The following is a 27349-nucleotide window of genomic DNA, read 5'->3' as shown; positions in this document are numbered from 1 at the left end:
GGCTGGGCATCAGCTCCGCCTGCCTACCTTCCCTTCAAACTCTGACCTAGCTTTTAGGATTCAGGGCAAAGTCACCTCCTCTGGGAAGCCTTGCTGGATAGCGCTCCACACTTCTTCCTGCCAAGCTTTATCCTCACGTTTCCCTCTTCCCCGGCCTGTGGGCAGCAGGCACCTAGCTGGGACACAGCTTTCGTGCTCACCAGAGTGTGTTGGGATGGACGTAAGAGCGAAGGGGCACAGGGCTCAGTGAAGGAGGATGGCATGAATAAAGTGGCAGACAGTGTCCCTGGGGGCCAGTGTAGTTCTGAGCCTCTGAGGCCAAGGCCGATCCCCTACCTGTGGCTGATCCCCAGAAGCATCCAAGCTTTTGGCTTCGGCATCCTCACTCAACTCAAAATCTTCCGAGTAGTCCAGAGGGGGCTCGATGTGGAGTCTTGAGCCGGCTTCCGTTTTGATCTGCACTGATTTCTAGACACAAAGTTTTAGACGGAATCAGACACAGAGGGAAGGAGGTGGCAGTGAGGGGGTATCAGTGGACACCTGCGCTCCTCTGAGGGGCACACACTAGCTCGGAGGGAAGGACTGAGCATGGAACCGTGATCCTGTGCTAGGGGTCCACTCACAAGGACCACACGTGACACTACCTCTGCTTCAAAATATCGGCTGGGGGGCCCAGTGTGGTAGCCTAGCGGCTAAAGTCCTCGCCTTGCATGCGCCAGGATCCCATATGGGCGCCGGTTCTAATCCCGGCAGCCCAGCTTCCCATCCAGCTCCCTGCCTGTGGCCTGGGAAAGCAGTTGAGGATGGCTCAAAGCCTTGGGACCCTGCACCTGTGTGGGAGACCCAGAAGAGGCTCTGGGATCCTGGGTTTGAATCAGCGCAGTTCTGGCTGTTGTGGCCGCTTGGGGAGTGAATCAGTGGGCAGAAGATCTTCCTCTCTGTCTCTCCTCCTCTCTATATATCTGACTTTCCAATAAAAAAAAAAAAAAGTGTCAGCTGTCTCTTCCTGGACCTTCCAAAGTGTGCTCGGTAGAATTGGTAAAATTAATTTTTCTGTTCGAAATGACCATAACTTTGGTAGGTAGCCAATTTCTCAAAAGAATAACCGTGTAAGCAAATTACATGTGCGCACGCACGCACACTGCATATCCTAAAACAGAAACAGCAGGGAACACTTTCCGAAGCTTTTGAACTGTGGAAATGGGGTGCTGGGACCTCTATTCCTTCTAGTATCCTTTGGCTGATTCCCTGGGGAACACGTTCCTTGGTCCGGTGACCCTTGGCCCGGTGTTCCTTGGCCCCGGCTAAGTAGACTTTATCTCTCCCATTACGTAGATGTTTAAATTCTGATGCCTTAATGTCAATGACTGGTGACATTAAAGGGTGAAGACGTAACTGGATCAACTAGGAGGTAGGGCCGATGGGAGGCCTTTGAGCCACTGGAGGTATACCCCGGAAGGTTGATAAATTTTTGAGTTCAAGAGAAGCCAAGGTTGTCTCTCCCTGCTTTGTGAACTGAAGGCAGAGGATGAGAACAGCCCTGGGGTTCCTGCCACAACCACGCAGAAGGGACGCTCGCTGCCTGCAGGAATGGTAAGAGAAGTGGGCCAGGGGCTGCTAAGGACCATCCTGTCCTAAAAAAGAAAGACAGAGAGCTGTGGCGGGTAGAGTGGAGTGCTAGTGGATTTGTCCAGATACGCTGGATCCAGCTGCACCTGAAGCAGGGACACTGGCACGTCTCCTTTCGTTCAGATCCATGTGAACAGCACTCATGGAACTCCTGAGTCTTGACCTTCATCCGTGCTCCAGCCTCTCCCAGCCCCTGTGCCTTTGCTCTTGCTTGTTCCCCCACTTTAATGTGATCGATCATCTAAAATCTCTTCCATCTACCCAATCCCTACCTAACTTGGCAGACAAGTGCTTTCTGCCTACCCAATATCTGCCCACTGCCTGGTTCTGTAGATGTGGCAAAGCGCCCTTTTAAGAGAGTCCTGTTGCTGGAGGTCCTTGGTGCTAGACACAGCCATGTGAGCCACATGTGTGACAGCTACAGGCATGGTTGGAAGTCCCCAGGTGGAGCTTCTGCACAGGACAGACTCAGTGGCTATGGGACGTCTCCCTCCCAATGGGAATGTGGATGGGATGCCCAGAAAACCCAGTGTGCACCTTCTGAAGACAAGGAGGAAAAGCCCCACTTTGAGATGGCCCGGAGGCGCACCCAAGGAACCTGGCTCCTGGCGGCATCACCTACCTGTCCCTAGAGGCAGCCTACCTTTCTCTGCAAAGCTCTGTTGTTAGGCCAGGGTGGGTGGTTACAGCTGAACTCAACCCTGGCAGACTCCTTCGACCCTTGCTACTTCTCTGGCTATATCACAGTTGCTCATGCGTGGTAGAGGGCCTCGGATCTAGACTCAGGCAGACTGACTCAATTCCTGGAACCCCAACATTAATGCCCTGTGTGATCTAGACAGGACAGCACCCTTAAACCCTGGGGTGCCAGCTTCTGCATCCCTGAAGGTGGCACTCACCACCTTCATGGTACAATGACTGTGAGGATGACACTCAGGGCTGTGGACTGCAGCATGTGGCACAGAGGGGGTACCCCCACTCACACGGCACCAGCTCTGTGCGGGTGTCCAGCCCTTCCCCTCCCTCCAACATGGCCCCTAAAAGCAAGCCAATTATGTGCTCTGCTTGTCAATGGGAGAAATTGTGTCGTAGGCCCTGGCTGGAGGGTGAGCTGCCTGTTGAACAGAGCCTAGACTGTGGTAGGACAAGTAGGGTGCCTGAGGGTGCTATTTAAAAAGGCATCACTCCTGGGTGCCACCCTGCACGTGGATAGATCTGACAGTGAAGCCCTTTGGGTTTTCTGACAGGTGCCTGCATAGAAAATCCATGCTCGTCCTGGCCCCAGGAAGGAGCAGCGGAACCAAGGACACAGAGCTGGGTATCCTGACTCCAGACTCCAGTACAGGGGAGTTCAAGGGCAAGTCCAGGCACTGCTCTCCCTTGAGGTCCTGGAGAGAACCTCTTATTCCCAGGAAAGCTCAGCTTCCCCAAGTGCTGGGGCAATGTAGCCAGGTGCTTGCTGAATGAGAAAAGGATGTTGGAGCCTCATGGGCCTAGAGGACTCCCAGCAACTCAGAGCAGAGCCTCCTTCTTCAAATGCATTCATTCATCCTACTTGACAGGCAGAGAGAGAGAGAGAGCAAGCGAGCAAAAGATCTCCCATCTGCCGATTCAATTCCCACATGTTCACAATAGCCAGGTCTGGGAAAGGCCAGAGCTCCCTCTGGGTCTCCCACATGGGTGGCAGAGATCGAGTCCTGGGGCCGTCACCTGTTGCTTCCCAGGGTGCGCACTGGCAGGAAGCTGGATGGGAAGCCGAGCTGGGGCTTGACCCAGACATTCCCGTACAGAATGCACATTTCCCAAGTGGTGGCTTAATTCACATGCCGCAGGTGCACAGCATGATCCAAGCTGACACTGTGCCAGGCCTCCTGCCTCCCACCTGTGCTTTCACTCAGGTGCCATGTCACCTGACATGGACTGGCTGTCACTCTACGTGTTCCAGGTGCACTGGCTCATGTTACCCCTCACAACAGGCACCAGGGAAAACTGAGGACCAAGAGCATTAAGCATTCATCTGAGGTCACTCGGCTGGGAAGCCACGCAGCCGAGAGTTGAATCTCGGTGGCATGGCTCCAGAGGCCTGACGCTACGCTGCGGACTGGCCAGCATTTCCTGTAAACGGTTGGGAGTAAACGTTTTAGGCCCTGCCAGTGTGCGCTCTCTGCCATAATACTCGACTGCCCCACTGTAGCTTGAACGCAGCCTCAGACGAAGCCTAAACAAACAGGCTGGCCGGCTTCCAATCCCACTTGATTTACAAAAACAGGCTGAGGCTGGATCCAGCCCTGGGGCTGCAGTTTATCAAGCAATACTTGTTGGAAGCCACCACATTACACTGCCCCAGCAGGCCCGAGAGGAATAAACGGGCCCCTCCTGGGCTACGGCAGAGACCAGAGAGGGGATCAGAGAATCCCCCGAGTGGTCGAATGCACAGAAGGCAGGCAGGCAGTGGCTAACCTACACATGATTCTGCACAAAGAACTTGGAAGGAGAAAGCACAGGGAGCTGGAAAAGCAGCCAAGGAATCTCCCTGCTTGTGAGCAGGGAGACAAGATGCAGAAGGCGGCACTGCACGCTTCCGGAAACTTCCACATGTCCCCTGGGCTCTGAGTGCCCTGCACTCGACTTGGGCCTGCCCATCTGGTCTACTTCCTCCCATTCCACCTTGCCCTGCTTGGCTGCTCTGGGACCAAATGACGCAAGGACTTCCACCAGGCTTTGCCCACTTGTTCTCAAAGCCAGTATTAGCCTCAGGGACAAGGTTGGTGGAGGGAGGATGCAGGTAGCCAGGGGCATCCTGGGCCAGGGCATTCCTGGAGACCTCCCTGCCTCAGCTGGGAGGAGAGGGATTTCGCATGAACCTGCCGATGAGTATTCTTTCCTTCTCTTCAGAAACGCTCGGTGGTGACCCAATGCCAGGAGCTTTCCAGAGAGGGAGGAGAGAGTGTGAGGAAGAGGGGGGCACTGTGCTGAGGGAAGATCTGTAAATCTGAACCCAGGCCTAACTCGCCACACCATGCCTGTGCCTCTCCAGGTGCAGTCCACGAACAAGCACCACCAGCCTGCCCTGATCTGTGAGAAATGCGGAGCACCACTGGCCTCCTCGCCCGAGGAGTCAGCAGCCACACTTTAGCAAGAACAGACACCATGAGGTCTGTGCGGCTGGCGATCGGGTGCGTTCCCCCGGTTTTCTAGCAAAAGCATCGTGCTTTTCTTCTAGAAAATCCTCCCTGCTCCGTGCCCCCTAAAGCAAGTGGCACTGAACCCCCCTCCCAGGGGAGGATGGAGCTGGGACCCAGGCCCGGACCATCAGAATATGAGATGTGCCTGGGAACCAAAGAGAGGCAACGGCAGGTGGCAGAATGCAAGTGGCAACTTCTCATGGCTATCCTGGGATCACACGGTGGCACGGAAGGGAAAGGAGAGCTGAGAGAACGAGTTCCATGACGTTGTTGGATTTGCTGGGTCCAGCCACACCAGAGTGGGAGAGAGACAAGTGATAGGCCTGGGATGGGGCCGGGCATATGGTGCCACCAGGATGATGCCTGGGGTACCCGTGTCAGAGTGCCAGGCTTCAGTCCTGCCCTCCCCACTTCCAGTTGCAGCCTTCCTGTTAACACGCAGCCTGGCAGGCAACTACTGGACTCAAGTGCTTGGGTTCCTATCACCCACATAGGAGATGGCATTCCAGGTTCCTGTCTTCTGCCTGTTGCAGGCAGTTGGGGAGTAGACTGGTGGATGGATGATCCCTGTGCCTCTCTCTGTCTTTCAAATCAAATGAAAAGGCATTTTATAGGGAGAGGAGAGGGAGAGAGAGAGAGAGAGAGAGCTGGGATGAAGATAGCTTTGTGACTGATTTGAATTTTAAAATGCAGCAGAGAGGTGCTCCGGTGTTACAGGAGAGCCCAGGCCTCTCTGGTTTCTGCGGTTTTCTCAGCCTTGCCTCTCAGCGGCTTATTGATGGCACTGGGTCCGCCACACTTCCGAGGGGCAAACACAAGGTTTTCAGGGGGGCATTTGGACCAGGGTTGCTCAGTCCTCCCTGAGAACAGATTGCCCAGGAAGCTTCCAGAGGCAAGAGCTCATTCAGCACCCAGCACCCAGTAAGGGAAGAAGGGTGCCTATGAAGCAACATGTGACAAAATTACCACGGTCCACAAAGAGTGTCTAAGCTGAGTGGGTGCCTGAGGAGCGAGGAATAAATAGAGTCTCCATCTGGCCTGCTCGCGCCCCCCTCCTCTCAGGCCTGGGGGAGGCCCCCCACCACCCCTGGGAGCGGGCTGAGGTAGGTTCCCTCCCAGTCCGGGCCCTCAGCAGTGGGCCTGCAGTGCTCCCAGCCTCCCACCAGCACGCCCTTGCACGGGCTGATGACTGCGCTCCTGCCTGGCTCCCCGCCTGGCGGGCTGCTCTCACTGCCAGGAGTGGGTGTTTCCAAGCGGCTGCTCTTTCCTGCCTACTTACACAGCGCCCAGACCTTGGTAGACCCTTATGGGGGAGGTCTACACAGCAGGAGACTCTAAAACCCTGCCACCCAAACCCTCCAGTTCCCACTGGCCAGCCCAAGGCGAGCTTGGGTGGGCCCCAGTCCACACTGGGCCCAGTTCATGCTCAGGGTTATTTGCACATATCTAACATCCCTCTAAGCTTATTGTCAAGTACACACGTGCACCCACTTACACACACACACACACACACACACACAAACACACACGGCAAGGATGGGGGCCCGCCCTGAGGGTTCTGCAGGTTGTGCGCTGTATCAATGGCGCCCTCTAGAGGACGAAGGCGGGGCCTGGGGTGGGGAGTGTGCCTTGCTGGATCTTCCCGGATGTGTCTGAAGGCCTCCAAGTATTGGCACTTGATGCTTTGACAGCCTGCATTGTGCAAGGTCACGGGAAAGCCTGGTGCTTTCCGGGCTGTTAAATTTGTTCTCCTTGCTGTAGGAAAGGCCCCCACGGCTTCCCATGTTCACTGGCCAGCTTCCCAGGGGGTGCTTCGGCCACCTCGGTCACAACAGGAAACGGGATATGGCAGAGGAGGGGAAGGTGGCAAGGGTGGGGGCGGGGGGGAGAGTGGAGTCTCTGCTTTTATCATGGCAATGAACTTGCTTTTGAGACCTTTAAGGAAAGCCCACCCCACAGTAAATTGCTGGAAGGCCAATCCCTTCACTACCAATTTAATGCTGGGAGCCGATGACGTTCATCAAACCTGACAGCATTTTGGTAGACGACGGCTGTGTTGATTAGGCCGCTGTCCACCCAAGTATTACAAGGCTGAGGAAGCCATAAATCTTAATCCACTGGTAGCAGCAGAAAGATCCGAGGCCTGGAAGGGGTGGAGGGTGGGAGGGAGGAGGACAGCAGGAGGAAGAGCCCATTTATCACCACCAGCCGATTCCACGGCCAAAGTGGCCATCCGGAAGCCTGCATGGCCGCCGCCATTAGCCTCCCAGACCCCCAGAATCGGAGTGTTTGGGATGGGTATTAGAGCTGCAGGTGTTTGAATGATTCTGGGTCCCAGGAACCCCAATGGCTAGCTGCCTGCTGGAACAGCCCCGCCCTACCCCTCGGCCCCAGGGTGCTTTCTGAGAGCTGTGTCAGACACTCAGAAGGGAAACCAACAGTACTGGAAGAGGCTAGGGTACTGGGCATGGTGTGGTCAGAGAACATGGGATGTGTGGCTTGAAAGAGTTCTGGGAAGATGCTGAGAAAAGCCTGCAAGACAGCCAGGCAGAGAAAGAAGAGGACCAGACGGGGTGGCAGTGGGCAGCAGCGCTGGCTGCAAGCACAGCTGAAGCTCCAGGCACGCACCGTGCCTCGGGACCGCCGTGTCCCTGGCCAACACGGCTGTGCCCACCAGGAAGGGGCAGAGTGGCCTCCAGGTGCACAGGTTCAGATGAGGAAGAAGCCCCTGTGCTGGGAGGAGGCTACGGTCCTTCTCTTGATACAGTGGCTTCTGAGACTGTCATCAGATGCGAGGGCCCTGCCACCTAAATGTCCCCCGCCACCAGCCCTCAGCTGCCCTCGAGAGTGGTGGAGCCCACTAACAAGGTCAGGACCAAGGAACCAGTCAGAATCATGCATCCCCCTGCTCACTGCTCGGGGCCCCACCCCACAGCCCAGGCCCTTGGCCCTGACGATGGCAGCTCCAGTCGGTTCCTTAGCCCAGCTCTCGTCTCCTCCCTGAGAGGCTCTGGGACCCACAGAACCTGCTCCACGGCTCACTGGCTGCCATGCTCTGCTTCCCATGACCTGGCCCCACCTCTCCTGCAGCCACAGGAGTGAGCCTCAAATGCAGGTTACGAAGCTAGTAGTCAGGCCCCCACCCAAGGACCAAATACTGACAGGGTCAGGGAAGGGGAGTGGTGTCTGATGATCTTTGTCTTGGAAAGTGTCAACAACCCTATAATGAGATCAAGGAAAACCAGTGTGGCACAGGTGCAAGGGGCCAGGTGGGCGCTGTTGCCGGGGGACAGAGAACAGAAGCTGGAGGCGGGCGGGGGGGAATGGCATGGGGTTGGCAAGAAGAGAGCTGCATCAGGCTCCCAGGGCCCTCCTGGAGCCACGGGCCTCTCTAAGCAGTCTTTCCTGCACACGGCAGATGTGAACTACCCACAAGCACACATGCAGACATGGCTCCTCATAGAACCCTCCCTGGGTGTCCCTACATCGGGATTAAAATCCAGACCCCTTGTGTTTCTTTCCAGGCCTCGTGGGATATGACCCTGCCTACCTAGGGTGTCAAAGCCACCCTCACCTCTCTGCTGCCACGTATTGGCCATGTCCCCGTCTTCCCTGAGCTCCTTCCCCCTGCCCATTGCCCACTGTGCTTTCCACCCAGGACACACTGTCCTGCAGCTTCCCGGGGCTGCCTTGGGCTGACATGGGGTCTCTACCCGGCTGGGTGCCCCGTAGGAGGCAGCTGCTGGCTGCAGCGTGCTGCTTTTTGTTCTCTGTCACTTGGACTTTCTCACCTCATTTATCAATGTGCTTGCCCTTGGCCTCCTCTCTCCTCTCTGTAAGCATGAGAGCCAGAGGAACAGCACCTGGTCAACCTCCCTGCCTGCTGGGACCTCAGCACCCATAGAGGGTCCCAAACTTAGTATGGGCACGGAACCAAGGGATCTGCTGCCGTGAGGAGCCCAGTCCACCCTTGTGCTGATTTAAGAACCATGGCCAGGCCTGGCACTAAAGGAACTATGCTACAACCGGTGATGTTACCAACTCCGCTTTAAAAGGAGCAAGGTGAGACAACTTGCCCAAGATCACCCGACCACTAGGGCGTAGATCCACGGCTTTGAAGCCAGGCTGTTCGGAACCATTTCTCTGATGTGTCTGACACCTGCTGCGGTAAGCAGCCCCATCGATGGACGCCCTGTGACTCCCCCACCTGCACCCCCAGCAGCTGTGGGAGGGCTTCATACAATCTTCCCCAGCAGCCATGGGAGGGCTTCTTGATGATGGAACCAAAGCCAAGAGAAGCTGTTTTACCGACAACAGGGTGCACAGCTGGTCAGCAGGCACGTAGCTCAGAGATGCTGTGCTACCTGCTGCAGGACACTCGGCTCTCTGTCCCATTGTCCAATGGCCTCAAATCTAAATGTCCCTATGAGTCAGAAAAGAAATGGAAACCAGGAAGTGGCCAGGCAGTGACCCACAAATGAGAATACACAGTAGCTACCTCTGGTCTCAGTGGTAGGGTGCTAAGGAAACAGTGGGGCCTGTGGCCAAGAGGAGGCTTCGTGCCCTGCCTGCAGGGGGCAGCTATTACGTTCCTGCTGGTGGCTGTCTAATGGTAGGGGGACAGCCCAGCACAGCAGCCGGAACTTCCCATTTTCCCAAGGATTCCACGTAGTTTTTCTACGCAAAACCTTCTGGGGCCAGGATTGCAGAGTAGTGGGTAAAGCTGCTGCGTGAGATGCCAGCATTGCATATGGGCACGACAGCCCATAATAGGGAGGGCACCAAGCACCCTCACTCTACCTCTACCCGGGGTTCCTGGCTCAGTGGCAGAGACCAGAGAGCCAAGTGCTGTGTCTGTCAGATTCCCTTAGGCTCCTGGGGTGATTCAGGCTTAGCTAATCAGGTGGTTCCCATGGCAGGGAAAGAGGAAGTAGAGGCAGGAGCAGGCAGGTGCTGGGCACAAGCTAGTCCTGCGCCTGGTGCTACAATAGTTGGCCAAGGATCTTTCTTCCTAGGGCAGTGCTAATGGGCCCAGAGGTAACTTGAGGCCAAAGTCTGTGGCTTGCTAGTTCCTGGGCAGCAGCTCTGGGCAACTCCTCACAGTGGAAGCACTCCTGGCAGCTAAGTGCTAAAGCAGCTGAGTACCCTTCCTGGGCACTTTTCCTGTAGGTCCAGCTTAGAACCCACTTGTCGCATTGGCCCAAAGATTATGCCAGTACCTAGCTTCCCTGTTGACTTAAAATAGCCTGAGTGGTCTCTGTGGGTAGGCCCTGACTGACCCCTGATGGCTGGAGTGCATGAGGACAATTACAGCCCTTGCAGCACCAGGAAGCCAGGAAAGTAGGCATGATTAGGCTCAGGGAAGTGAGGACCCTCAAGGAGAGCATGAGGGGCCAGAGGGGGGGAGCAGGGAAGGATGTTAATTAAACCAAGGCCAAGTCTTTTAAATGGCACCGCATCTGCGGCTAGCCACAAAGTCACAGCTCAAGACACAAATATGGCTCCTGATAATAAGAGGCACTCGGAACTGTTGGGAGTGAGAAGAGGGTGGAGAAAAGGCCTCATTAATGAGAAATTAACATTCATGGCTGGGGACAGAAGCAGACCTCAGGGCTGTCTGCACCGAGATAAGGCGGGGATGGCCTCCCTGGCTGGAGGTACACACTCCAGCAGGCCCCAGGAGAAGCAGGGTGAGGGGCCAAGTAACCAGGCCCTCGGGTTCCAGCTCAGGGTTCCAATCACAGCCAGGCACCTGCACTCGCCTCCTCAGCAGCACAGTGAGATGCTTCCTGATCTTCAGGGTGATCGCAAAGGCAGGTGCAGAGAGCAGGACATGGCCTTCACGCTGACCCATACCTTGGGTCTGGTGCAGAATGCAGTCCCTGATCCTGCTGAACACAAGCTTTATAACCACAATCAAACCTGGCCTTTCACCCAGTCAGGTCTCTGGTGGCGGAGCCTCGGGCATCTGCCTTTTCAAATCTCCCCAGGGGGATTCAAACCCAGTGTGGCCAAGGCTGAGACCACCCTGGGAACAGATACAGGATGAATGACAGCAAGGTATGGAACCAAGGACCATGTGGGCCAGAGCAAGGGACTCGAAGCCAAAGATATGGGTTGGAGTCTTGACCTTGCCGCGTCCTAGCTGCAACGTTGAAAGGCTCACTGGTCTTCTCAGAGCACCTGACTCCTCAGCTCCCTAGGAAAGGAAGATATTGGGATGTACTCTGAAGGCCCCTGTGGGAGGCCCGAGGTGACAAGTCCTATGGGGTACGTGAGCTCAGCTCGCGCCTTGGTCCCTATGGTGGGCTGACCTGAGCAGCCAGCAGGAGTAACTCAAACCAGCATCTGGGTCCTCTGGGATAGGGGCATTGTCCTCCCACCCCCGACTCCCTGTGTCTCTTGGCATCTAAAGAGTATACAGTAGGAGCACCATAAAAATCAGCTGCACGAATACATCCTCCAGGGGGAGCTGGGCCTGACCTTGCCACACTCCCAAGTGGGGCTGGGGAGAATCTTTCCAGAGGGAGGACCACACAGCAGCAAGAGGTCTGGCTGCTCGCACACAGTGGACCTTCCACCACCGTATTCAGCCAACCCCCGCCCCCCAGATCTGTGACACTCTGACAGTTTTTGGTCCAGGAACCACCCAGCTCCTTTATTTTAAAGTCTGGGCCAGTGGAGGGGGGACAGGGCTGTAAGGCTTGGCTCTGCCCTGGGTTTCCAGACCTGGTGCCATCCGCGCCGCTGCACCTTGCTGGGGGCCGTCTGGGAAGCGCGTCGAGAGGCGTCTTCGGCTTCGCGGAGTAGGGTTCTTCGCGGGTAGTCTGCAGCAGAGGCGGGGAGGACATGGTGAGGCGCTGGCGAGTGAGCTCCCGCCCGTGGGTTTGTTTCGTAACTGACATCTAAGATGCATGTTAGCGGGGGCCCAAGTCTTGTACGGGAGAATGCGCTCTGCAGCGCTATCTGCAGCAGCAAAGCAGGACGTTAGAAAAACAAGCTAAGCTGTCCAGCTGCCCGGGGAATGGGGGGAGTAAAGCCACAGCACATCCACGCTGCAGGATGACATGCGGAGCGCAGATCTTTATATCCGCAAAGCCCAGACTCTGGGCTGTAGAAGCAAGGGAAAGAACTGTTTATACGAAAGGTCACCATTTGTACTAAAGAGGGGAGACGACCGACGGAACTGGTGTGTGGATGACTTTTTGCAGCACGCTCAGTACAGTGAATCCTGCTCTCCTGTCCCTCCCTGGAACCTGGGTGGGGTTTCCTGGATGCCCCTGGGGTGAGGGGGTGTCCTGCTGAACTGTGTTGCACTGCAGTGGCTCTCCTGGGGGAACAGGTAAGCACACCACTTTCTCCTCTTAGCCCCTGCTGGCCTGGGATCTTACCATGGGTGGAGGCAGAATATTAACATAATGCCAATCAAGGCCCTCGAGTGCCACTCGCTTTGGGCTTTTCAGGTCAGCCTGCAATGTGGGCATACTTACTCCAATTTTCCAGGGAGAGGAAACGGAGGGTCAGGGAGGAGCTGATTGTTGGAGATGTCAAAGCTAGCAGGTGGCAGGATGGGGTCTACTCAAATCCAGCTCTGCCTTGAGCCAAACCCTCTTTTTGTACCTCAGTGGCATACTAGCATCTCAAAGAGGATCAGGCTTCAAGGATCCTGGCAGGGATGGCGTGATGGTTCAACTACCTAGTCCTCCAGTTCCAAGCTCCAGCATCCCACATGGGTGCTGAGTTGTGTCCTGGCTGCTCCACTTCCCACCCAGCTCTGCTTGTGGCTTGGAAAAGCTGTGGAGTATGGCCCAAAAACTTGGGACCCTACACCCGTGTGGGAGACCTGGAAGAAACTCCTGGTTCCTGGCTTTGGATTGGTCCAATTCCAGCCACTGCGATCATTTGGGGAATTAACCCAGGGGTGGTGGAGCTCTCTCTCTCTCTCTTTCTTTTTCTCCTTCACTATCTATAACTCTGCCTCTCTAGTCACGAGTGCAGTGCATGTGTGCACTTCTGGGCACAGGTTCACCGCCAGGGGCTGAGCTTTGCAGCCCCCAGCTGATGCTCAGGCCTGGGCAAGGAGGCGCTCACCGAGTATCCCCTCAGTGTGTGAGGCATTTCTGGAAGAGTCGGGGTGCATGGCCTTCCGCGGGGACGCCTTCTGCTCAGAGTTGGCCCCGTTGACGTAGACGGAGAAGCCCTGCTCCAAGTGCTCCAGCCGCAGCTGCATCGGGTCCTTGGCTCTCAAATGCTTCAGGATCCTGTAACAGAGGCCATCGTTTGTCCATTGTTCCACAGGGTCTGGGCCACTGTCACCCCCCCAAGCCAGGGGGAACAGGTTACCCCAGTGATGGTGGGCTGTCTTTACTCAGAGGCAGGTGGTGTGGGCCCGGCCCACGATGCACAGGGGAGACCAGAGCCTTGGGAGATCCAGGAGAAGCTCCTGGCATTGGATTGGCTCAGCTCCGGCTGTTGCAACCACTTAGGGAGTGAACCAACAGATGGAAGATCTTTCTCTCTCCTCCTCACTATAAATCTGTCTTTCCAATTACAATAAAAAAAAAAATCTTAAAAAGGGGTGGGAGAAAATATTTCTGACAGTAATCCCTTAAAGGCAGGTACTCTGTGCCAAAGTCCATTCTCACATAAGACTGAGTCTCCTTACACTTGCTTGTCGCAGTGATTGCTCAGTTAGCCAAATTGGAACCACTACTCCTGGGGAGGGAGGACCCAGGGTCTGCTCCCTGCAGGTCTCTGGTTCCATTTTCCTCCACCAATCATACGTGACCTTGTGACTCTGTCAGGTCATTCACACGGACCTCACAGCCGAGAGCACTATGACCTGTGCCTGCACCACGCATGGCTTTCTCCATCCGATCACAACCTTGTCGTGCTCAGGAACACGGGGCAGCACGTGGGCACTCTGGCCAGGGGCAGGCTGAAACAGCAGAGTCCCCAGCAAGCAGCTGCCACGGTGAAACACACAGCACATACGACCATTTGTCTGTACTAGGAGAGCTGAACCGGGGGAAGCAAGACTACTACCTCAGTCTACATCAGCTGGGAACAAGTGTCTCACGTCCACTCCCTGTGAGTGACCACCAAGCAAGGCCAGCCTCGACTATGGGGTAAGTTCGTCCAAGCAGGAAACCTGGGGAGAGGAAATCTGGAGTCCTTGGGGCCATGACTATTCACAGCTGCCCCACGGTGTTACTGTCTCATTATCCCCACGTTAGAGGTAAGTTAACCGAGGCACAGAGAGGTGAGGTAAGTTGCCTGATGTCACACAGTAGCAAAGCCAGGGCCATGTTAGGCACCTGAGCACCAGCGCATCACCACAACAGGTACAGCCTCTAAAACAAGTGAGATGATGCTGAAACGGATGAATGAGACCTTGTCGGAAGCGTATAGACTCATCCCAGAAATGACACAAAAATACCCAAACGCCCCATGCTCGGTGTCTGCCCATTCGCACCTTCTGCCAATTTGTTCTTGAACATAAACTCTGGCCAAGAAGATGGTAGGGAGTGGGTGTTGCCACATAGCAGGTTAAGCCACTGCTGGGGACACCTGAGTCCCATCTCAGAATACTGGTTTGAGTCCCGGCTGCTCTGCTTCCGACCTACCTCTCTGCTAATGTGCCTAAGAAGCAGCAGATGATGGGTCAAGCCCTACGAACCCCTGCCACCCACATGGGAGCACCAAGATGGAACACCCAGATCTAGCTGTTCCAGCCATTTGGGGAATGACCCAGTACAGGGAAGATTTTGCTTTCTCTCTCTCTGTACTTTCCTTTTCAAATACACACACATATGTACATATGTATGTATGTATATACAAATATATATATATATATATATATATATATATATATATATATATATATTTGAAAAATGATTAGCGTTCAATCATAACAATACCCTGCAAATAACCCAAATGTTTAACACCAAGGAAGTGAAGACTGGGATGTTACACAGTAATGCACAGTCGTGTGTCACTTAACAACGGGGGACACATTCTTAGAAATGATCATTGGACAAGTGTGTTGTGTAAATACTGTGGGGCACACTTACTAAGGCAGCTATACCATCATTAGGGACCACTGTAGTACAGGCGGTCCACCGTTGGCCAAAATGTCAATAAATGTTGCATGACTATAATTATGAGAACTCTGAGGACAAACAGGAGGATGGCTTGGCCCATTCAGCGTGGGAGGGCAGCAGGGTGAAAGGACAGGAAATGAAGGTGGTCCAAGACGGTCAGCGCCAAGTTGGGAGAAGAGCACCTGTGGCCCGGGAGAGACGGTGTGAAGTGTGTGTGTGTGGAAGCGTGGCCGTGGGGCACCGTTAGTGAACGCTTTGTTACTTCCAAGCATTTCTTCTGCCACTGGTCCATCCATCTTGTCCACAATCGTGGCAGGAGCATTTATTAGAGTCTGCTTATCTCCTGCCAGCTTTGGAAGCCAGGGAAAGGCCTGAGTGTTGGGCAACAACAGGAAAACACAGGTAACCAAGAGGCAATTTTCCAAACATGGCGACGGGCTGCTGTGTTCGCTCCCAGGAGCCAAGAACCAGGAGACACGAAGGGCATTGGCATCTCCATGGAGAGGGAGAGGGAGAGGAGCCCAGGGCCCTTGGGAGCGCCATGACGGAGTGACAGACTCTGCTCACCCAAGCAGACAGCCCGCTTCTCCCGCCTCAACCCTGGCTCCTGACACCGTGCTAATGGTTATGCCGTACCCTTGCCTGGGAAACTGTGTGCCTCTCCTTAAGCAGGATGATTTATGAAAATGTGGATTTATGAAACTGATAAATTAGGAGATAATTATTCAGACTGTGAAAGGAATTGCTAAAGGAACTCCTTCGCTGGCGGCTGAGCGCATCAGTAGCATTCAGGTGGCATCAAAGAAAAATGTTTTCTATTTTAATTGATGGCCTGCTTTGCATAAGAAGCTGTCCTCCAAGGAGGGGGGGGACTCAGATAAATCAGCCACAGCCCCTGCCCTCTCTGCAGGGGGCCCAACCCACCTGCTGCCCTGCCACCCACTCCTCTGTTTCCCCTGGCACCTGCATAACTGCTTTTCTATGGTGGATTGATCTATATGCTTGCTGCTGATGCCCTGGTCCCCACAACCATCTGAGCACCCAGGGCCACAGGCATTGGTCCCTTCCAGCCCAGGTGCCTGCTGAGGGTGACAGAAGAGGATGGGACACCCTCGAGGCTTGCTTCTGGAACCAGTAGCAGGTGACACGGATGAGTGTCCAAGGCTCAGGGCTACCAGGTCTCTGATGCTCATCACAACCGTCACTTCCACTTGAACCCTGCATTGACCTTGGGGCCACCTGGACAGAGAGTGCTTCTGTACAAATGGGGGAGTGGAGGCAGCTGACTTGGGAGTTTCCTGTGTCATAAGAGCATGTGATGGGGACCTGACATGGTTGCAGTGGTGGGGGAGGACGCCCCCTTTCATGGGCCACCAGAGAATGAAAAACAGCTGAATGAACCCAAGAATAACATCACCCCACATCTGATGGGTGTCCACACTGTTAGGAAGAACACTGTTAGGAAGATGGTACACCCCCTTCTGGGACTGCACAGCCTGGATTTACTATCCACTCAGTGTCCACGGTGTAGCTCAGAAACTGGTTTTCTGCCTGATTCTAGACATTTCCAAGTCAACTGCAGCTTATTCCTCCCAAGTGTCCTGAGGGTCATTAGTGGCTGAGGCAGGACTCTGTCCTCTTATTTCTGACAACATAAAAATAAGATGTAAAGGGCCAGTGCAGGGGTTCAGCTGGCTAATCTTCTGCCTACAGCACCGGCATCCCATTTGAGCATCGCTTTGAGTCCTGGCTGTTCAATTTCCCATCCATCTCCCCGCTTACAGCCCGGGAAAGCAGTGGGCAATGCCCCAAGTCCTTCGTTCCCTGCACCCATGTGAGCAGCGTGAAGCCAGGAAGAAGCTCCTGGCTTTGGACTGGCTCACTTCTGGCCATTGCAGCATATGGAAGATTCTTTATCTATCTCCTCTGTCTGTAAATCTGTCACTCAAATTAAAAACATTAAAAAAAAATCAAGTAGGGTCCGACGTGACAAAATGTGGAGACAAAATGCCATGCCAGGTTCTGGTGCTGGGCCCATGGCTAATAACCAGTGAGCACCACCGCCAGGCCCCGTCCCTCACAGCTCCCCATGTGATGCGGTTACTTTCCAGCTTTATCGCCTAATCTCCTGCTGTTGAGTCGGCTCTCAGTCAGAAGGCACCGTGGCACAGCACGTTCAGCTGCTGCCGGAATTGCCGGCACCCCATAGGCATGCCAGCTAACGCTCTGGCAGCTCTGCTTCCGATCCACCTTCCTGCTCTGTTTCTCTCTCACTCCGTAATTTTGCTTTTTAAAACACATAAATAAATCTTTAAAAAAAAAAAGAAAGAAAAAGAAGACAGTTCCTGCTTGTGAACAGGATATTCCTCATCTCCCCACCTCCCCAACTTGATTTATGTTTAATTGCCTCCGTGCTCCAGCTGGGTCTCTGGGGATCTTCACCAGGCTCCTGGCTGGTCCCCGCACAGAGGCACACCTACCGATCGCCCCTGCAGGGGAGCTGTCTGCTCAGAGGGAATGACGACACACTGTCTCTGTCGATGTATCACATGCACTTGATTAAAGTCATCACCCCAGGCGTTCGGTGGCTCCACCCAGCCTGCCGGCGTGGAATAAAAACCTCCTGCTCTGTGACATCAATCATGACAACACTGCACGTGGGGCTCATCTTCATGAACCTTCCGCTCTTCTCGTTTGAGTGGGCCCTGGGAATGGGGTGGGGGTGGGGAGACAAGTGCAGAGCCACTGGGCACAGGAAGACAGCACCAGGTGCCTCAGGCCGGTCCCCTTCATGCCACCTCAATGCGGTACATCTGGATGTCACAGACCATTGGGACTGTTGGTGGAATTGGGTAGAGCAGCTACACTGCGATGCATGGGATTACCGAACGCCAGAAAGCTTGTCCCACACCATGGGCTGCCAGGGCCGCTGCCGGCAAACACCAGCGCACCTCCATCCCAATGCAGGACGCCCCTCCCTGCTTTCCTAAAGTCCAGATACGCAGCTCAGAGGCCCAGAGGAGCTAGCTCCCTCCTGGAGCTCTGCCTTTTGGGCCTGCTGTGTTCTTCTGTTTGTTTTGCGCTTTCATTGGAATTCATTTCTAACATCTGACAAAGTCCAGAGGCTTCTCAGCAGAAGTCAAGATTTGCAGTTTGTCTGGCAAACTCAGAGGATCTGGACCTGGTGGGGGGGCCTGTGTTCCCACCAACAGCTGACCTGAGCCAAACAACCGGGCTTTGCTCATCACCTGGCCCCTCCTGGCATCTGCATTTGCAAAACCATCTTGATAGCATATTTCCAGGCCTGGGGACAGACGCCAATGGCCTGTCTGTCTGTCTGTCTGTCTCTTGGTCCTGCCAAGGAAACAAGTTCATGGCGCCTGGATGCTGTGAATTCAGGGATCACCTTGCCCTGCACCTGCGGCAGCCTTTTTCAAGAACCAGCACCTCAAAGCTAGAAACGGGCATGCATGCTAATGATACCCACCTTCCTCCTCAAACGACAGTGCGCACGCCTTTACAGCACAACACAGCGTGATTACAGGCTCAGATTTCAGAGACTGTCATTGCCTGTGAGATCCCAGACTGGGCTATTCAGGTGACGACGGTGCGGGCCCTGCCAAATTCCTTTTCATGACAATCTTACCTTCTCCGGGAACAGAAGCGGAGAGGCAAGAGGCGGTACTTACACGTCCCGCGGTTTTGCTACGGCTCAATCAAGGGCCGCAATTTAATCAGTGAGTGGGGGACTAGGAACTGGGGTGGCATACGGCGTTCTACGCCTCTGAAGGGAGGCAGTGGAGGGGCAGAGTGGCTTGCAGCCCATTCCCCTGTGAAGCAGAGCCCGCATGCCGTTAATGAATCTAAACATTTCTCTTTGACTACTATTAAGAAGGGTTGCCGACGGGCACCTTCTTCATCTTACCGGTTTCTCTGCTGAAGTAGGATTAAATACTCATCATGCTTCTCATCAAAGTCTGTCACCATGTCCTTAGAGTAACCCTGGAAGGAAGAAATGGAGCCGTGTGACATCGGAATGCAGGAGAGCACTTGCTGGAAGCCAGGGCACCACACACCACGCTGGCAGCGGCAGCGGATGTAGGAGGCTGGGAGGCGGAGGCTGACCCTGACAGAGGCCCGAGCTCCCTGGGTGTGTCACCCTGGCAACCCAGAGCCTCTCCTGAGACCGCTGGAGCGCCCAGTGGGTCTCACAGGTACACAACTTTCATCATCTTCAGAGAGGAGGAAAAGTCGAGTCCCAGGCCTTGCTACTGTTTGTTCTTCCTGTGTCTCCAGAAAAATCAAGGCGTGGCCAAGACTGGGGCTTCAGCTCTTTCACCCCTTATTATTCAGAGATGGCCATGACCCAATGGGACCCAAACAAGCTGTTGCAAAGGGGGATTCTCATTCGCTGTTTGTGTGTTTACATATAAACCATGGAGTCCTTACAGGAACACAGGACGCCAAAGGCAAACAGGCTCCTGGAGGGGAGGTTTGTGGTCCTGGGCCTCCTCTGCTGGCCACAGGGCTCAAGGTGTCCTTTGGGGAAATATCTAGAACTTCCTGCTGTTGACTGGCTTCCTGCCATGCCTTGGATCTCCTGAGCCTCATGGCCTTGACCCTGCCCATCAATACAGTGCTGCCCTAGCCATCAAGACGCGGGTCAGCCCTGGGATGAAGAGGTGCTGAGCTTGGGAGAGAAACGCAGGTCTGGAACTACCCAAGAACAAAGGTGATAAAAAAAAAAAAAGACGACGACGACGACAGCATGGGCAGGGAGGTATCAGGTACTGAGACTCAAGCACCCTTGGAACACCCACATTCCATTATCACAGTGCTTGGGCTCATGTCCTGTCTCGGCTTCCTGCTAATGCATCCCCCGAGAGAGAGCGGGGGACAGTGCATGTGGCTGGGTCCCTGCTACCCACGTGGGAGATAGGGACTGAATTCCTGGCATCCCCGGCTATCCACTTCAGCCTGGCCCAGTGAATAGATAATCTATCTCTCTCTCTCTGCATTTCATAAACAAACAGACAGCAGATCCAAGAGAAGGAGGGAGACAGACTCCTAATGATGTAAGTTGAGCCCCTGGGGCCCACCCTACACTTGCGGACTTGTCTGGACAACTCGGTGCTTGCCTGGTAGGATTCAGCTGAGTGTCACTCACAGTGAAAGGTTTTACAAAAGACAGCAAGAGCTGGCTGCCGGACATAACCCAATTACGATCTATTACAGTTTTATGGAGGGATCATTAATATATAATCAATTATGGGTATTTAGAGGGACAAAGGCACATAACAAGAAAGTTCTACTATGACATGCTGGCCACTCATCCAAATGTTTTCCTCTGTTCATAAAACACAAAGCTATCCTGCTACACACAATCACAGGTAGATCCTTTTCAACAAAATGGGATCCTGCTCCCAACAATGCATCATAATTCATTATCTATTTCTTAAATGACTTGTGGCCAAGATTAAAGATACAATATCAACGTGATACAGGTCGCCAAGTTACCACTACAAACTAAAGAGATGAAGATTTAACTGGCAAGTTGGACATTTGTTAACACAAATGCAATTTATGTGGCAATTCTAATGAATATCATTGGCAGACAGAGAGGTGGAAAAAAAATTAATCCCTCCTCACGGTTCTCAGAATCTACTAGAACGTGACCCATGGGTGAGGCAGGATCGCTTTACCTATATATGCCGGGTCCTTTTCATCACCCTTGCCCATTACTCCAGGCCAGGGGGAGCTGCTGGTCACCCACTGGGTGTCTGCAGCCCTGAGCCAGCCGCCCTCTCCAGGTGACGTGCTGCCTGCGCCTGCTCTGGCCACCCTTTCACGACGAGGATGAACAACGCTGTCCGTCTCTCCCTATCTGCCCTTCTCCGCCTCATCACAGGGAAACAGGGCCCTGTAGACGGGGTACCCCGAGGTTACTCTGCAGTCAGGGCTGACAGCTCAGCCCTCCTTTCTGTTTCCTAGCAGGTCCCGGGTAGTTTCCATCTTCTTGCTTCCTCCTCTGACAGCTCCACTTGTTCTCATTGATTTCTTCTTCTCTATACTTTTGTACTAGCTAGCTTTTTTACTACTGGAACAAATACCCTGGAGTAGCTTCTTAGGGTAAAAGAAGCCTACTTTTTGGAGGTCCCACAGCCCAAGGTGGGGAAGCTCCCATGGCTCAGACATCTGGGGAGACCGGCAGGTGGGCACTGAGGATCTCATGGCGGTCCAGGAAGCAAGGACACACCTACCGACTCTGGGCCTCTCCCAGCAGCCATCGTGACTGGGCCATGGGCTCCGCCCCAGCAACTGAATCCAATCCAATCCCTTCTTGAGGCACCATCACTGCATCAAGCTTCCATCCCACTCTATCAACTCTGAATCCACTGACAGACAAACTTAAGACCCTGGGGTTTAAATGTCTGCCTAAGTCTGAGGAGCCAAGTCCTTGTCCAAACCATCACTCACTCTTAACACAGTGCGGTGCCCTCAGCTTCTCCCCCGTCATGATGTCTCTGAACTCCGAGTTTCACCAGCTAATCTGACCAACAGGAAGTGAACAACAATATGACAGAAGGGTGCTATGAAGTCACAACAAAGTAAAAAACCGGGCTAGCGGTGACAACCCCTGTTCTCTTCCTCTGGCTGCCGGACTGAGCCCCACCTTACCCTGCGTTGTGAAAAACACAGGAGACCTTGGCCCTTGGAAGACGCGGTTTGCAGGACACTGAGTCTGGGGAGGGTTCTCCGTTCCTTCCAGAGCTACAACACAAGCTCTGTGCAAAGGGTTTGATGCAGCATTTCCCTCTGCACGTTCCTCCTTTGATCTCCACAGCCGCTCCCCAAGCAGTTATCACCATCCCATTTGAGATACAAGCAGCCCCATCGACACGCAGCTTTCTGGAACACGGATCTGACTCCACGGCAATTTACATAACCATTCTGAAGTATGAAAATGACCACGGATGTATTAAGGTATAGAATAAGACTCCCAATGACATTCTTGGATGAAATGTGGGACTTCAAAGACTTCTCTGTTGGTAAAGGGATGTTTGGGGCTGTCACCCCAGAACCTCTTGGGAAGGCGTCAGTTCTTCTCCGCCCGGATGAAGATCTCAGCAGGAAGGACGTGGGCTTCCACCTAGGCTCGCATCTCAGCACCCCCTGCCTCTCCCGCACTGTGTACACACAACTCCCCAGGGAACTGGGGGGAAATGCAGATACTGGTTAGATAAGACTGAGTAGGATCCAGGCCTGTATTTATCGATATATATATCTCAGTATGTTATACACACACACACACAGAGCAAGAGAGAGAACCCACCTATCCACGGTTTCATACCCAAATGCCTGCAACAAGCTGGGAACTCAATCCAGGTGTCCCATGATCTGAGCATCAGTGCTGCCTCTTGGGGTTGGCGACAGCAGAAGCTGCAGTTAGGTTCCAGAGTGGGTACTGAACCCAGGCACTCTGACACGGGATGCAGACTTAACTGCTAGGTTGAACATCTACCCCTTCCTCTCTATCTTTATTTCTAACGAGTCCCCCTGGGTAGAGCTCATGGACCATGCTTTGAGCAGCAAGGCCCCTGTCCTGGTCAAGGTTATCCCCACGGCACTCTCACCTGCAGTCAGATTATCTCTGAACTTGAGCTGGGAAGAGCACGGTGTTCAGACGCAGATGCCAGATGTGATATTACCATGTATTCTTTGTACAGTGGGGGCAATGGCAGTAGCTGTCTGGCTGGTCTTTGATTTCTGTCCCAGGATTAACTGAGGACTGGATGCGGTGACAGTACAAAGGGGTCAGCACAGTACCTGGTCCTTCTACAGTTACATCAACAACACTCCACAGGCGATTTATGTAACAGTGCTTCCTGGGCCCTCTCTCCAGCCCTTCCCCTAACCCAAGACTACCATCATTCTGTTCCCTTTTCTCCCTCTAGCCTCCAATCAGACTCTGCAAGGCTCAGCTTAGTTCCCAAGGTCTCCAGGAAGTCTTCCCTTGACATTCTTGTCCCCACTCACTCCAGTTCTGAAACCCTGCAATTACCATTAAATTATATACAATACAGTGTGAAATGGTCTATAATTACGTGCTAACTTGTTAGCATTTAGCTACACTATACAGAGCTCATTGGTTATCTGGAGACTTGGAGACTTGGGGTATGGGGGGTGCGAGCCTTGAACTCTGCTCTTCATGTGCCCTGAGCCCATTTCCTCATTTGTCAGAGGGAGGACAACCCCACAGGGCTGACACAGGATTAATGATGATCAAGATGCAAGTAACATCAGGTCCTTCTCCTTCTTGTTCTTCTCTGGCCTGGGAAAGGAGGTGCTATCCGCACAGGAAGGACTAAGCACTTCCTGGGTGCTTAAGACTTTTCCATGCCTAACCTGGTGACCCCTCAACACGGGATGCCGCCACCCTCTAGTCTGGCACACACACTTCATTCTGCTGAGGTTTGATAAATGGAGCGATGGCTCCTCGAGGCACCCAAAGATGGTGCAGCTCTGCAAAATGCCAACTTTACCGTCATTAACTCTGAGTAAACGGGTACCAAGCACACATACTCTGTGCCCCTTTACTAACACGGCCAGTTTGACAGAAATTCTGAGCTCATGTCTATTCAGGTTCCAACTTGTTGGCATAGATCATACTCAACCTACGGTCCACGGTCGGGGGGACCACACTGCATGGCTCCCAAGCGTGTCAAGCGCAGCAGTGTTACACTCCGTCTGTTCTACATGTACAGGTCGCAACTCAAGCAGGTGTGCAAGCTGGGAACACGCATTCAGTGGAAGGTATGGGGGCCAGCCCTGTGGCACTGCCAGGTAAGCCACTGCGGGCAACATGGGCATCTCACATCCAGATGCCACCTTGAGTTCCGGCTGCTCCACTTCTGATCCACCTCCCTGCTCATGTTCCTGGGAAGGCAGCAGCAGGAGGCCCACGTGCTTGAGCCCCTGCCACCTATGTGAGAGACCTGGAGAGACCTGGCTCCTGGCTTTGGCTGGTCTTGATCTGCTGTGATTGTTAAAGGAGTGAAACAGCAGATGGGAGATCACTTTCTCTCCCTCTCTCTGTTACTCTATTAAACAAATATGTAAATCTTGAAAAAAGAAGCAATACACAACAGTGCCTTCTGGAAGGATAGTCCATAACCTTTAACAGTCTACTAAAAGCATCTGGTAGTCAAGAAAATTAGTTATAATAATAAAACATACAAAACGGAATGACACCAGTCAGAAAGGGGAAAGAGGAGGCCCTAACTCCTGGACCCATTTCCAAAGCCTTCCTCCTCCTCCCCTACAATTGAACCCAACAGCTCCACAGTCGCCACTCCTCCCCCAACCCTGAATGACCCCAGGGATGCCTGAAACCCTGCAGAGTACAGAAGCTCTCCACACAGAACCCCAGGCAGCTTCTCTGTGGCCTAGCCGAACTGCCAGCATCACCAATCTTGTGCGCTAGGCTCATTACGAAGTCAAATAAGGGTCCCATGTATGAAAGCCCAGCTGGACTGCAACAGTGGATGCAAGATGGCTACTGGGCAGGCAGCGTACACAGCATGAATACGCTGGACAAAGGAATCGTTTGTGTCCTGGGCAGGAGGGCCTCCTGTTGGAGGTGTGGGGTTCCACCATGCCTGCTCAGAACAGCGTCTCAATTCCAATGTACTGCCCACTCCCGGAGCCTTCCGTTCAGTGAACTGTGGTCACCGGAATCTCCAAAAGAGAAGTTGTGGACGAGGGGAAATGACCCCATCCAGAATCTGACCACTTTCCCCACCTCCCCTCTCCCTTTGGTCCAAGTCCCTGCCTGGCACCCCCGTCCTCATACCCACACTCAGTTCTCCCTGTTGCTGCCTTCCAGCGGCCGCAGCAAGCTTCAGGGGAACGGCGTGGCTCTTCTGCTCCCATCCCCCTCAGGGTCAAGGACAAGGGCTTCCCAGGGGCCACAAGGGTTCGTACGCTAGACCTCAATATCCACCTCTCCACTTCTTCTCCTCCCAGTCTGGTCAGCACCCATGAGTCCTCCCACCAGGAAGGCTCTTTTCCCAGGAAACTGTCCCATCTGGGCACTCCTTTCAAGACTAATCCAGCCAGCATGGTGGAGCAGCACGTTAAGCTGCCACCTGTGACCTGGGCACCCCATATCAGAGCACGGGATTGAGTCCCAGTGTTCCCCCTCCCCAAACAACTTTCTGCTACTGTGCCTGGGAACGCAGTGGAAGATGAACCACGTGCTTGGACCCCCCCCTCCCCCGCCACGCGAGAGACCCAAATACAGTTCCTGGTTTTCCTGACTTTATGGTCATGCGGGGAATGAACTAATGGATGGAAAGATCTCTGCCTCACCCTCTTTTTCTCTACCTTTTGATTATAATAAAATCTTAAACAAAAACACTTCCACCCCCCCCAAAAAAAAAGACCTAGCTTGGATTTCCCTTCCTTTTAAAAAATATTTATTTTTATTGAAAAGGCAGATTTACAGAGAGAGAAGGAGAGACAGAGAGAGATCTTCTACCCACGGATTCACTACCCAGATGGTCACAACGGCTGCAGCTGAGCCGATCCAAAGCTAGGAGTGAAGCCTCTTCTAGTATCCCACATGGGTGCAGGGTCCCAAGGGCCTGGGCCTTCCCCTGATGCCTTCCCAGTCCATAAGTAGGCAGCTGGATGGGAAATGGAACATCCAGGACTAGAACCTGCACCTATTTGGGATTAATGCACCACAGGCAAAAGATCAGCCTGCTAAGCCACAGCACCAGCCCCTGGATCTCCCTTTCAAGTGAGATGTTTTCTGAGCACTGCAAGCTGTTCCGACACGGAGCCCCTGCCCTTCAACACCCCCGGCCACTAACACCATGTCCAAGGCATCTTCCATTCATCAGGCCTCAGGACTGTCCCTATGTCACATGCTGACTGTTCAGTGAAAGCAGAGAGTTCCGCCTGCTTTGTGCCGGGTGCATTCCAAGCCCCGAAAACAGAGCCACTTGGGCACACGAGGGTAGCCCTTTGGCGAAGTGCTCCCTTATCATCAAAGGCCTCAGTGAAAGAGGCATCTGGGATTTGAAATTGTAAAAGTTCCCTGGGCAGCCAGCAAGGGGCTCCAGGCAGCAGGACAAGCACAGAATGCAGGTCTGGGGACCTGCCACTGCGTGCGCTGCTCCCAGCTCCGGCAGAAGCAGGACCTAACTTCACCAAAGAGGGATTAGCAAGGTCCGAGCTCTGCATGGCAAAGAATCCGAGAAGCAGAGATGTGACATGAAGACAAATTCTCATTGTCATCATTGTTACCCTCGTCACTGTTATCCCTAATGCTGGTTCAGGAGAAGGTGTGGGATTTTATCAATGGCCATGTTATTAATTCTCTCTGGGGGCCAAAAAAAAAAATGAATTGGAAAGAAGCATCATGAATCAGTTATACTTAAAGATGCTCCACAGACTCTATATATTTCAGGGATCACGTATTCCTCTGAGGCCAGAATATTGGAATTCTCCTAACCACAGCTGATTTAGTGAGTGTGGAAGCCTGAGCTGCATTAACGAGGGTGCAGTGCTGCTTGCCGCGGCTTGTGGACGCCATAAACCCTGGGCGGTGGGCCCCACAGAGAACAGAGCCTCAGAGTGCACCAACGAGGAGATCTGAGAACAGGATGGCCCCCCCCAGAGTCCCATTACATGCCTGCGCACCCCTCCCTCCCCCAGCTACACACTGATTATTATTATTATTATTATTATTATTATTTATTTGAAAAACACAGTGTCAGACACATATACACACGCATGAGACACACACACAAACACACACACACATAAGACACACACAGAGATGGATCTTCCATCTTCTACTTCACTACCCAAATGGCAACAGCATCCAGGGCTGAAGCCAGGAGCCAGGAACTCCATCCAGGTCTCCCACGTTAATGGCAGGTGCATTAGCAGGTGCATGAGCAGTGAGCTGGGTAGGAAGCAGAGTAGCTGGGACATGAACCAGTGTTCAGCAGTGTTCTGCTGCCACAGCCCCATCCAACTTCACGTCTTCCCACTGGCTTCCTGGGGCCCAGCTCTTTGGGCTCCCAGGGTTGTTGTTTCTTATGCCTCTCTGTGGGTGCTTAGTCAAGCCCCACCAAACTCCCATGTTCTGGGATCATCACCCCCATTTTACAAAGGGAAGCAACCGAGGCCTTGGGAGCTGAAGCAAATTGCCTCCAGGCCACACGTGGAGAGAACAGAGGTGCTGTTTTTAAACCCATTCAGTTTCCATTCCTTTTCTCCTGGCTGCATCATCTTGACTTGCCTGCCCTCCAACCCTTGATCCACACGATGCAGATGGAAAGAACGCTCCCACACCACGAGGGCAAGCACCTGGCCCATGCTTGGCCTGTGTACTCCATCTCTTGGGCCTGTGTCCCA

General features: G+C 53.6%; 1 protein-coding gene across 6 annotated transcripts in view; it reads right to left on the bottom strand.

Annotated features, from left to right (window-relative positions):
* KATNIP (katanin interacting protein) overlaps positions 1 to 27349 on the bottom strand; it is a 165253-nt gene that overhangs the window by 93855 nt on the left and 44049 nt on the right. For 4 of the 6 annotated variants that reach the window (XR_009247561.1, XR_009247562.1, XR_009247563.1 and 1 more), the window contains 4 exons: positions 18843 to 18919; positions 12906 to 13075; positions 11544 to 11641; positions 337 to 468 (listed from right to left, as the gene is read on the bottom strand). Coding sequence is in view for 1 of the 6 variants with exons in the window: in XM_058680531.1 (XP_058536514.1) it covers positions 337 to 468; positions 11544 to 11641; positions 12906 to 13075; positions 18843 to 18904 (462 nt within the window). In the remaining 5 variants the exon portion in view is untranslated. The remainder of the gene's footprint in view (positions 1 to 336; positions 469 to 11543; positions 11642 to 12905; positions 13076 to 18842; positions 18920 to 27349) is intronic. The other 2 variants (XR_009247564.1, XR_009247565.1) reach the window with 1 other exon arrangement.

This window comes from Ochotona princeps, chromosome 24 (assembly GCF_030435755.1).
Source record: "Ochotona princeps isolate mOchPri1 chromosome 24, mOchPri1.hap1, whole genome shotgun sequence".
Lineage (NCBI taxonomy): Eukaryota > Metazoa > Chordata > Mammalia > Lagomorpha > Ochotonidae > Ochotona > Ochotona princeps.
The sequence above is the reverse complement of the archived record's forward strand: the minus strand, read 5'-3'. Positions and strand labels throughout refer to the sequence as shown.